Here is a 12,316-nt window from a genome sequence, read left to right as displayed (position 1 = left end):
AACTTAAGTTAAAATTGTAATTAGCGTGGCAAACATACTGCTATGAAACTGAATTCAAGTTAAACTCTTTGCATGTTAATTTTTGTGTGTACATGCTTACTGTTATATAAATAAACACCAACCTGATAAATATTAGCTAAACAAACTGACACCTGCTGAAATAACATCTTAAGAAGATCCTAAAAAGATAAATAGATTTTCTGGGCAGGGAGCTCCAACACATTGCTGAAAACCCTCTCATATATGCTTATATAATGAACTAAGAAATTAATAGGGTATGTAAAACTGGATATTTGCTGGGAAGTTAAATATGATTGTTATTAAGTATAATTGATATAATACAACAACTATTCAGCTACAAGTTAAGAAATGTTTTGAATATCTACAATAGCAAGGGAAAGATTACCATAACATTCAGAGATGCTTAGGTTTAACTGTGCAAAATTACATGTAGGAGATGTGTTAGTTAGTGCCTGCAAAATGGAATCTGCTTCCAGAGTAGACATCATTTTCAGCATCAGTTCTGCTTGATGTTCCAATCCAACCTCTAAACGTGCATCTAAAGCTTTGAAAAGAATCATAAAGCATACATGTAAATTACATCAAATGGGTAAAATAGTACATGTTTTTATTAGCAAATATTTTATTAAGCTATACATTATAAAATATGTAAGGGTTTTGACTGATTTATACATTTGGAAACACTCTTAAAATGAATTAAGATAGAAAGTAATTATAAAAATGTGCAAAGGCAAGCAATGAGTTAAATACACAAAGCCAGAAAGATCTTTCCTCCAAGTAGCAAGACATATAGTTCTAAGACATAAAAATTTCCAGTTTTTAACTTTAATTTAACAAATCTTAAAATGCAACACAGTTTTTATAATCTGTCTACAATCACATGGACACCTCTCACCTAACGATACTAGACCAGAGTTTCCTAATTATTATCTCTATAAAACACACTTTTTAAGCATAGTTTGCATCATAACAGGAATGTGTCTAAAAGAGAACATGTATTTACATTATATTGGAAATATCACAACACTTGTAATGAGACTGTCACAGCAGCAAATCATTTTCTCAAACTAGGCCATAAAGTAAAACTAACTGGTATGCTTACCCTGAGAGACTGATACACTCACAATCTGTGATCCATTCTTCTCAGCTGTAACTGGTGGTTTTGCCACAGAAATTCCAACACCTCCAATGTAAGGATTGTAATTGTATGTACCATAATCAGCACCCCAGTAATCATACCAGGTGCTACTTATAGGCTTTATAAAATAGAAAAAAAAATGCATTCATTGGTCTGAAGTTCCTCAAAATAAACACTTTTTTCTATGACTCTTGACTAGATTGTGCCTTCAGCATTTGTGTCCTAACATCATAATCTGTGTCTATAAGGAAATCAACAGTCTTATATTTCCTCCAAATATGCATGCCAACTATACTGGCAACTAACTTTCAGATCATTGTGTTCTTTCACTGAACTATAATTTGACAATATAAAGGGAACTGCTCAGCTAATATTTACAACATTCTTCTCCAACTCACTACTGGGCTATTATTTTGGACTATCACTCCAATCACCCGCTAGCTGGCCACACTGAAGGGTTGATGGGAGCTGAAATCCAAAGTTTCTAGAGGATGTTTAAAGAAGATTGGTTTACATGATCATCTCCCCAAAATGGAAACAAATGAATTATCTGGTATCAGGTAATTCAAATTCAAAAATTACACTGCTCTATAAATATATCTATTACTGTTATGCTCACAACCAAATCTAGCACAGATGTCTTTCCTATTATGCAAATATGGGTAAGAACTTGAGAATGCACCATTAAACCCTCTGTACTTCCTCCTTCCAGAGCTTATTTTAACCACACGCTATGGCACATGAGTTTTCAGTCTACTCTGAAGAATCCATACTCACTGATCCAACTATAATTAAATGCTTAAGTGACATCTGTAGTGTGATATGTCAAGCACCTGATCTATGGTCCTATCTGGATAGATACAACCCAGCTTCAGTGATCCAAATTCTGATAACCTTCCACTTAAATCACTGCAATACAAAGACTATTCTTGCAAATGGTGCCAAATATGGCAGAAAATGTTCTAACTAGGACTGATTTTATGAAAGTCTTATCCTGATGCTTTGTCACTTTCACTACTTCCAGTTTGTTTTTGGACTCAGTTCAGGTGACGGATTTGACCTATAATGCCCTATGCTTCTTAGCACCTCAGTTTCTGGAAGCTCAGGATACTCATTCTCATATGAATCGATTTGGGCTTAGTGGTGGTTTTCATCATGTGTTCTTCAATATGAAACACAGAAGTAGCTACTTGGGATCTCTATTCTCCCAGTAGAGATCACCCCACATGCTAAGCTTTCCTGAGGTTATCTCATCTGGCATATAAATCCATATGTTCTCTTTAATAGGCAAAACTTTTCACCTGCTCAGCCCCTTTGATATCTTTATATCTTCCTAAAAATATTTATTTTTATTTCTTTTTTCTAATGTGATTAGAAGGTAATTTTTATCTCTTTGAAGTTGTTTTTGCTCTGTGCTATGATTAAATCTCAAAACTTGGGGTTGGAAGATTGCTTTTTTAATGTCCATTTTGTTAGATTTCTGAAATATTTAATTATATTTTAAAACTGTACACTTTAAAGTTATTTTAGAAGCTGTTCAATTGTTTATTCAAAGAAAAGTTGTAGTAAAACTAACATAAATCATGAACATAAATACCGCAAGTCCTCAAAACAGGAATTTGAAGCAGATTTAGAGAACTGGACGAGTTTGAATCATACTGTATGAACTCAGGGAAGGAAAGAGGAAATTCATGTGGGAGGAGAGACAGTGGGCATATATACTATTAATGTTACATTTACCATACACCACTGCTTTCTATTATACTATCATTCATTTACTCATACAATTTTAGCTTCTCCCAATAACACCCTATTTTGATTTAATATTCAGAAGTTTGTAAATATGGTGTTACAAAGATCAATAACAGGATACAGCAATATTGGAAAGACAGCGCAATCCCAGATTTACAGCCTCAGATCAATTATATGTGTTCACTTTCTGGTTATGAACTGGTTCTATCAATGTAATGCTGATCAATATTTATAATATTATGCCATGTGTTCAAGTTTTAATGATGTGTTTAAAAACTCAGCTGAATGATTTTTGTTATAGGTAATATTGTTCTTGTATCATTTTTTCCCACATTTTATATTTATAGGTTTTTTCCTGTCCCATTTCTTCACATACAAAAGTAATAAAAATGCTTAAAATGATGCATTTTAAAATCGTTAGGACTTTACAAAATATTTGGAAATATCTGTTACATTTTAATTTTGTTTTTCTTGTATGTTACTTTTAGGAGTACTTGTTAGAATGAAGAAATAATCTGTTCATAAAATAGTCTCAGGATGTTAGGTTTACAATGAAAATGAAATTGATACCTCTGTACATACAGCATTCTATCATTCGTAAGTCAGAAGCATACATTTGGAAAAGCTTAAGACTATGTCACAGGTATTTTACAGCTATTTTAAAAATGCACTGTGTTCCATACCTTGAAGACTTTTGCTGCCAAAGGATCTTTTTCCAAATCAATATCTAACGGATCAATGTCAACTTCCATCAGGTCTTGTAATAACTCGAGATCAATGTCTTTATCTTTTTCCAAAGATGACAAAGGTGGAGTACCTTTAGATGATTCAAATAGTTTGTTTATTTATTGAATTTGTAGGCCACCCCACTGTCATGATTCTGGGCAGCTTACAAAGTACAACAATAAAAACAGAAGCTTAAAAACAAAGAAACTATACAGTGGTATCTTGGGTCACGAACGCTTCTGTTCACGACCAATTCGGGTCACGAACAGCATCGTTCGCAAAATTTTGCTTCCGTCCGCGAACTCCGCATCGGGTGACAAACAGGATCTGCGGCCATTTTCCCTCCTGTGACACGTGGTCATGGCTTCCTGTAGGGAGGGGGACTCTCCCTCCAAGCAATAACCGCTTCCCCACCCGCCTTCCTGTCCTCCACTCCAGAAGTCGCCTCGAGCGAGGTTAGCGTTCTCTCTCTTCGTACTGCACTGTACTGTATTTTGTTTCATATTTTTGTGGTTTTAAAAAAAAATACATATGGTTCAGAACGGATTAACCATATTTACATTGAACCTTATGGGAAAATTTGATTCGGGACGCGACGAAAATCGGTTGGCGACCAAATTCGGAGGGGTCAGAACAGATTAACCATATTTACATTGAACCTTATGGGAAAATTTGATTTGGGTCGCGGAACGAATTAAGTTCGTGACCTGAGCTACCACTGTATTACCAAAAAGATGTAAGTCTGCCAAAGCCAACAACTATTCAAAGGAACAAAACACCACACAAAGAGTCCATTGCCCACTTTAATCCATGGCCTGGGAGCAGAGACAGGTTTTAAAGGGCCAAGGTGGGGACTGTATGAATTACAGGAGGTGGGGGTAGGGAATACAGTTCCAAAGAGCAGACAGAGAAGGCCCACTTCGTGAGTCTCACCAAATGACATTGTTTAATTGATGGACGTGATGCATGCTAACTATCAGGACATGTGAGATGGGCACATCCATCTTGCTGCTAGTCATCCACTTCCTCTTTTTTCTTCCACCTTTCCTAGCATTAGAGTCTTCTCCAGAGAACTAGGTCTTTGTATAGTGTATCCTAAGTAGGATACTTTGAACCTGGTTATTTGTACCCTGAGTGAGAGTTCTCAGGAGTTTTCCAACACCATATTTCAAAAACGTCAATACTCTTCAAAGTCCAACCTTTGCTGCTATAGAGAATACCATGGCTTGCACTATTCTGGTCTTCGTAGGTATAGATACAATACAGCATCTGAACAGCTTTTCAATGGCCTTCACGGCTGCTCTGTTAAGTGCCAGTTTGCAGCATATTTTTTACATGCTTGTTCCTTTACTGTGGATGGTTGACCTTAAAAGGCAGAAGCTCACCACCACTTCAATATCTTCACTGTCAATTCTAAAGCTGGCTATTGTAGCTGTTGTCATTAGTTTGGACTTCTTCATATTTTTAATTTCCCTCCCATTTTTTCACTGTGCTCCTTGACTTTTTAAATTAGAGCTTGCAGATCCTTTGCATATTCAGCTAACAAAGGAGTATCATCAGCATAGCATAGGTGATTGATATTTCTTCCTCCAATTTTAAAATCATGCTAATCTTCTTCCAATCCAGCTTCCCTTAATTTATGTACAGCGTATAGGTTGAATAAATAAGAGGATTATACAGTCTTGTCTCACTCCTTTGCCAACCTGGAGCCAGTCTGTTTTGCCATGTTTTGTCTGTACTGTGGCTTCCTGACCCATAGATAGATTTTTCATGAGGACAATGAGATGTTCTAGGATTCCCATTTTTCTAAAGCACATTCCACAACTTTATTTGATCAACACAATTGAAGGCCTTTCTATAATCAATGAAGCACATATTGACTTATTTTTGGTGTTCTTTGGTTTTCTCAATTATCCAGTGTGCATCAGTAATAATGTCTTGTGCTTCTCGGCCTTTTCAAAAGCCAGCTTGAATATCTGGCACCTCTCTTTCCATGAAGGACTCTAATCGGCATTCAATGATCTAAAGCATTGTTTTGTTAGCAAGTGAGATTAAGAATATTTTATGATAATTTGCACACTCTGTTGAGTATTCTTTTTTTGGTATTGGAATGTAGATTGACCTCTTCCAATCTGTTGGCCACTGTATTGTTCTCCAAATTTGCTGGCATAGCTTGGTTAGAACTTCTACTGGTTCTTTTTCTGTTGCTTGCTACTTTTCTTTGGATATTCCATCAGTTCCTGTAGCCTTTGGATTTGGTAAGGACTGGAGTACTGATCTAACTTCATCTTCTACAATTAGAAGTTCTTGTAAGTAGGGAATATCTTCTAAGGCATATTGGATGTTGACATCTCTACTGTACAGTAATATTTCAGTATATTCCTTTCAACTTTGTTTGATCTTCTTTGAAAGGGTTTTACTCTCTGTCCATTGGTATCCTTCAACATGCCAATTCAAGATTAGAATCTCCTTCTGTGTTCAGAGATCTTTTGGAAGACTTTCCTTGTTTTTCCAAGTCTGTTTCCATTTTCAATGTCTTTACAGATGTTGCTATAATACTGCCTCTTGTCTCTTCTAACAGCTCTCTGAAACTCTTTCAGTTCCTTCCTGAGATTTTTTGGTTTTCTTGGCTTTGGCTGCTCTTCTCTTCTACAGTAAACTATACTAAAAAGCTACTTATAAGGCTCTCTTAAAGCTATGTGACATAGGGGCCATCTCAATTAGTACAGGTAGATTTCTATTAAGCATAATTTCCCATGCCTCTCAGTGTGCATGCAGAAATATATTCAGAGCACTAGTCTGCAACAGAAAATGGAAACGCTTTGTCCACCTATATATTCTCTAGTCCCTTGACTCAATTTTGGAATGTGAACTTTGAATTTCTAAATTCAAAATTTGAAAAATGTGGGGAAGGGAAGTAAAACGAGGCTATGTTATACACTACAGATCTGTTCCTGCCACTGTGGACTATATTAAGTTCTCAACTGCTCAGTACTGCTTGACACCAACAGAATAAACTGTATACTTTTTAAACAACTATGGAAATCCAAGAAATTTAATAGAATTGCCAAGTCAAAAAAGGAACAGTTTTAAACAATTCAATACCATTATGCAAGTTATATTTATTTACCTGTAATGTCATGTGCTAAAGGCTCATCGATAGTTTCCACTAACTGAACCGCAGACTGTTGAAGAGCATCATCTGAATCTACAGCTGAAGCCCCTGCCTCTTCTCCTACTGCTGCCTCCTCCATGGCTTCAGCAGCTATTGGAGCCAACAGTTCTCCTGAATGGTATAGGGAAGAGTTACCAGAATAGTCAAATATCAATTGCCTGCATATGTGCAATATTCATCCCACATTTTAAACAGATTGTTTCATGTTAATTTCGCACGTGGGCTCTTTTAAAAAATGCGAAGCATAAAAATGTGGTATTAATTTAATTAATCTTTTAAGCACTATTGTGAAAATCAACACTAAAATATGTGGGGCATCAATTAAAAATTATGAGCAAAACCAACAATAAATAATTGCAACAAGACCAGGCCTCTACCTCCTCCCTACCATCATGTAGAGATGGAGGGGAAAAAAACCTAGCAGGTCCCCATAAGGACAAAATTAAGATTAGTCTCAAGACAAATATGATCTCTGGTAATTGGCCACACTATCTTCTAACTTTGCCCAGCCATTGTTCTACGTAACAGACAGACTAGATGCAGTTTACTAAACTACAGTGTGCAAGATCCTGCTTTCTTAAATGTTACACTGTTGGAAATTGGTTAGTACATACAATTGTGGCCCATTTTTATCCTTCACTGTTCCCCATGGCAGGTGATCAAAGCATTTTCCATAGATAAAATATGATTTTTAACAAACCTGCTAGAATATCTTGCAGCATACATGTCAGAGAATATTGAGCCCATGCTCCTCCCCAAGAGATATCACCCCTGTTAAAGTCTGTTCCAACCAGAAGCAGTAGTAGCCTTTCTAACTGAGCTTCATTCACAATTTCACACAAATGAATTGTAGGCCTCGTTGCATTTGCAATTCTAGCCAGAACCTGAAATGAAAACAGGTACACAAAATTCTCTTTGCCACAACTTGTTCATATCTATAGAGCATATAACACTTCTACCAAAACAAAAACAAAAAAACCCCCAACCTTTGATATTACACAGTTGTAAAATACGCTTGTATTTAGAGTTGATGGAAAAGGAATTTAGAATAATATCAGAAGTACCAGTGGATTAAAAGAAGAAATACACATAACCCTTTTAGTTTGAGAGTGTATGTAACTTTAGTTTGATGTCTTCCAGCTGTAGCTTACAGATTTGCAGAAGTTCTTCTCATATAAAGGGCTTCTCCCCTATTTCTAATTTCTTTATTTTTAATTTCATCTTTGAAATTGCAAAGTTGAAAACTATAACGCAACAAGAAAATATAACTTCCTCTTACTAAAAGTCATTGTGCTGTAACTAATGGTGTTTCTACCTCAGTGAACAATACTTTCAAAAATCCCAACAACATTTTTGTTCATTTCTCACCACCACCTGTGCTACATTGGTTCAGATTTTTGCCAATTATCAGGAACAGTGGCAATTTTTTTCAGAGGTTGTGGCTTAAGTGTCAAGAGGGGAGAATAAGTAAAACTTAGGTGCTTTGGTTAGCATAAATTAAAGGTTCATGTAAAGCAAAACTACTATTTGATACAACCCACAGCTTTTGCTTCAGCATAGATGCATTGAGAAAAAACAGTTGATTTTATATAAACAACAGCTAGGAAAAGGAGAACTACTTTAATGAAAATGTATTTAAAGTCCAACACATAGCTTCTTTCTTGTGTGAAAATTATTTATTTAATTGTAATTCTACCAGAGCAAAACTCCTTGGAATCAGAATAGTAATGAATGTTTTAAAACATTTATCTCTCAGATCATGCTATTATGTAATTTGTCCTCAAGGGACTGAAGTCATCATAATTTTGGATGACAAAAGGTGATCTGGGTCAAAATAATTATTGAAAAACAATTTTGTAGCTGATCCAATCTGATATACTGAAATGCAAGTTTCAGGTTTTGATCAGAATTATTTCCCTTAATTACATTACGTAATCCATACCTTACATACAAATAGCAGTAGATCTGCATGACAAGTAAAATCCATTGACAAAAGAAAGAGGGCCAACTTCTGCACTACTGAGATACAGCGTTCATGTGCCAGTGTAAATGGAAGAGGCTCAATTTCTGGAGTTTCTTTTGCAGTTGATACTTCAGTGTCTAATGTAGAACGGGGCCACTCTGCAGTCCGACGTAAGCGTATCAAATCCTTAAAGTGCTACATAAATCAAAAGTATAAACGCATTTGTCATTATCCAACTATTTCCAAACAGAAGTTATATACACTGAATTGTAGAATACAATAATTTCACATACAGATAGCGAAAAAACAACCACATAAATCACCAATATCATTAACGCAGTATTTCAACCAAAAAGAAGAAAACATTGAGTTCACTTATTTTATGTAATCCTTAGTCTACAAGATTACACAACAGTAAGTCCAACTAAATGCACTTACATTTAACTAAACATGCATAAGATTATGCCCGAATTCAGAGCATGAATAATGTTGGTTATTTTCAAATTTGTAATTCTAAAATGAAACAAATATTGATTACAGTAATCTATTACCCAGCTATTATCACACTCTACCCTTTGGATAGGACACTGGATAAACTTAATGTCTTAATAGTAAGGGATATTAGTTGGAACGAGCAATGGTTTCTAGATTAGACAATGACAAAACACAATCTTACTTTATGATTATTGGTCTTGAAATGGGGATTTCTTAACACTTTGTACAAATATTTCTTAATATTTCCTAAGGGAGTGAATTGTAACTGAAACTGATATCCCAAACTATTTCAGGCAGCTCTGGGGACTGAAAAGTGTTTAATTAGAAACCTTTTTCTTTGAAGAGTATGCTATACCACATAGTAAGAGAATGGGTAGAGAGAGGGAAGCTGTTTTAAAAAGACAAATCCAAATCCCTTTGGACTTACTTAATTAGTAGCACAATTATTTGGATACTGTTCATGCACCTTTTCTGATGACTTAAAAAAAAGGGCACAGCTGGAGAATTGTTGCAATATTTTAATTTAATCTTAGTTTTTATTATAAGGAACTATCTTGATGCCAATAACCCACAGCATTATTTAGGAAGCAGCTTACATAATGTTGTAGAGACGTAATATATTAAAAAAAACCCAAAAAAGGCGCCTACATTAGAATTAACTAATTCGTTCTAAAACCAGAGATATAGCAGGTAACTGAATCAACAGATTAGGCCTTAGGAGGCATAATGAAATCATATGTGGAAAAAATGAACCCAGAACATATTTGAATTTGCAGAAAAAGGTATTTCTGCACAAGACAATAAATATAATTGCAGAGCATCATACCTTTGACGTGGCCTGCTTTAGTTTTGCCTGTTCTACTAAAAGTTTATAGGATGATCCTTTGTTGCTTTGTATTTTTTCTTTTTCCATCTGTTCCACCAAAGCCTTCTGTTTTGCTTTTAATAAGTTAAGTTGCTAAAAGAAAATGTTAACAGTATATAAAAATGTATGTAATAAGTTGCAAAGTAGATATGCACTTTCATAGGATGGTCAAGTTAAAGTTTTTAAATTTTAGTTTTTATATTTATAAAACTTTAACAGTCTGCTAACAGACCTGAATTATAAAACCAGTTTCAGCAGCACTTTAAGGTTGCAGAAACTGGTGAGGCTTCAAAGACTGAATAGGAGCAGATATCTACCATGTGTTTGTCCTTAGTGTCAAGTTTTCCAAATGTTTTATAATAAACAAGTTAAATAGAAGAGTGGTTCCTCACATTCCTCCCTCCAAAGTTTCAGACTAGCGTGAGCTCTTCTTCTACTAAGATGGTGGAAATCTCTTATTCCACCCTGCAGGGCACGCATAGGATTTCCTCAGGTCCCTTGTCTGCAATTATTATATTGTCAATATCAGCCACACTTTCAGTTAGGTTCATGATTGCTGTGGGAAAGTCAGGCACCTGGAATTTCCTCCAACTTGCTTCAGTGCACTCCAGCTATGTGTTAGCTAACTTATAAAATGTTGCTCTGGATATAAAACAGGAATGTGCATCTCAAAATCATAATATCCTCATATAATTTAGAAAAGAAAAGCATTACTGTGAGCTAGAAGTTACCTGTTTGTGATGAACAAGCTGTTTCCTGATCTTTCTGGAATATAATCTATCTAAGCTACTGTTGCCTTTTGAAGATCTATTGAGGCTCTGTGTATGTAAATTATTGTTAATGAAACTCCACTGATTGCCTGAAAAGCAAAACAAAATGATATTTCAAATTTGATAGTCAATGTTTTACATACACAGACAACACACACCAAAAGTTCAATACACATATCTTGCAAAAAGGATAATCTTAAATACTCATGTTTGTTTGTTTAAGGGTAAAACATTGATCAATTATTGTTATGGTTGCTAAGAAAATAGTTGATTTAGTTTTACTGAAAGGACCAGAGATGGTACTGAGAAACAGCTAGCTTACACCCTCCAAAACAGACTTTTTTCTGATGAAATGTTAACTGAATAAACAAACAAACACAGTAATTCTTTTAAAAAGGAAAAGAGAGAAGGCATTAAACACTGCACTAGAAAATCAGATGAGAAAGGAAACACTATGCAATAAATTTGAGTGATCAACCAGTGATGAGCTTTCAGGCTGAATGGCCTTGACCTTATTTTATGTTATTCTGATGTTTCATCAGCACCTGTGGCTGGCATTTTCAGAGGCAGAGTGAACTGCTTTGTAGTGTACTTCATGGAAGGTCACAGGCAACTGAACGGGGACTGCTTGATTGACACTGGCTGTGAAAGCCTAAACCAGCATAAAACTGAGTATAGCTTAGAACATTCCTTTGTAACAATTAAGATCCCAAAATATTTATCTTTACTAAGAAACTATTGGATTACTTTATGTATATTTTGAAATTGTGCTTAACTAAATGTTTGTATCTCTTAATAAAAAATCAGAAAACTATCCAAAAATCTGAGGACCATAGATTTATCAGTAGAAAGCATAAGATACAATTTCAGAGGTATACTATTTTTGAAATGATTTTGGGAGGGGAGGGGAGGGGAAGGGAGGGGAGGGGAGGGGAGGGGAGAAAACAGCAGGTAGCTTTTGCTGTCACCTAAAAGTCTGCTTACCCAGGCTTTAAGTTAAACCTGTGCTACTATGTTATTTAATGTGTGGCTCACACTGTTAGCAAGGCTCTGTTTTATGGTTTTTGCTTTTGTAGTTCTGTATGATTACCACTGATTTTATTGTACTCCACTCTGGAATTAATTCTATTGAAAAGCAGGCTAACTATTCAAATAGGTATATAAATGGCAGTCAATTGTTTTCTATAATACAAAACTATAAGCAAATATACGTGGATAAAATCCCAAATCAAAAGACTTTCCCAGCCCTAGAGTATGATGAATATCCATCTATTCAAGTGGGAGGGATTCTATCATGAATAATGAAGTCCTTCCCCCATCAACTTTATATGCTAATAATCAGCAAAATGTATACATAAGCGATATTTCTAGGGATGTGCAGCACTTCGGACTTGAAGCCAAAAAAAATGCT

The 12,316-nt window shown here is 35.3% G+C and overlaps 1 protein-coding gene across 10 annotated transcripts in view; it reads right to left on the bottom strand.

Moving 5' to 3' along the window:
* BIRC6 (baculoviral IAP repeat containing 6) overlaps window positions 1–12,316 on the bottom strand; it is a 174,231-nt gene that overhangs the window by 93,612 nt on the left and 68,303 nt on the right. For 6 of the 10 annotated variants that reach the window (XM_088144753.1, XM_088144745.1, XM_088144786.1 and 3 more), the window contains exons 33-40: window positions 10,867–10,994; window positions 10,097–10,228; window positions 8,755–8,970; window positions 7,513–7,696; window positions 6,768–6,923; window positions 3,595–3,728; window positions 1,124–1,277; window positions 407–565 (exon numbers count right to left, since the gene is read on the bottom strand). In XM_088144753.1, coding sequence (XP_088000879.1) covers window positions 407–565; window positions 1,124–1,277; window positions 3,595–3,728; window positions 6,768–6,923; window positions 7,513–7,696; window positions 8,755–8,970; window positions 10,097–10,228; window positions 10,867–10,994 — 1,263 coding nt within the window. The remainder of the gene's footprint in view (window positions 1–406; window positions 566–1,123; window positions 1,278–3,594; window positions 3,729–6,767; window positions 6,924–7,512; window positions 7,697–8,754; window positions 8,971–10,096; window positions 10,229–10,866; window positions 10,995–12,316) is intronic. The other 4 variants (XM_088144772.1, XM_088144777.1, XM_088144784.1 and 1 more) reach the window with 2 other exon arrangements.

This window comes from Python bivittatus, unplaced genomic scaffold (genome assembly GCF_059951505.1).
Source record: "Python bivittatus isolate LINGU-HERP-01145 unplaced genomic scaffold, Pbiv_v1 ctg000020_np1212, whole genome shotgun sequence".
In the NCBI taxonomy this organism is placed as follows: Eukaryota; Metazoa; Chordata; class Lepidosauria; order Squamata; family Pythonidae; genus Python; species Python bivittatus.
Note: the sequence above shows the minus strand (reverse complement) of the source record. Positions and strands in the feature narration are given on the sequence as shown.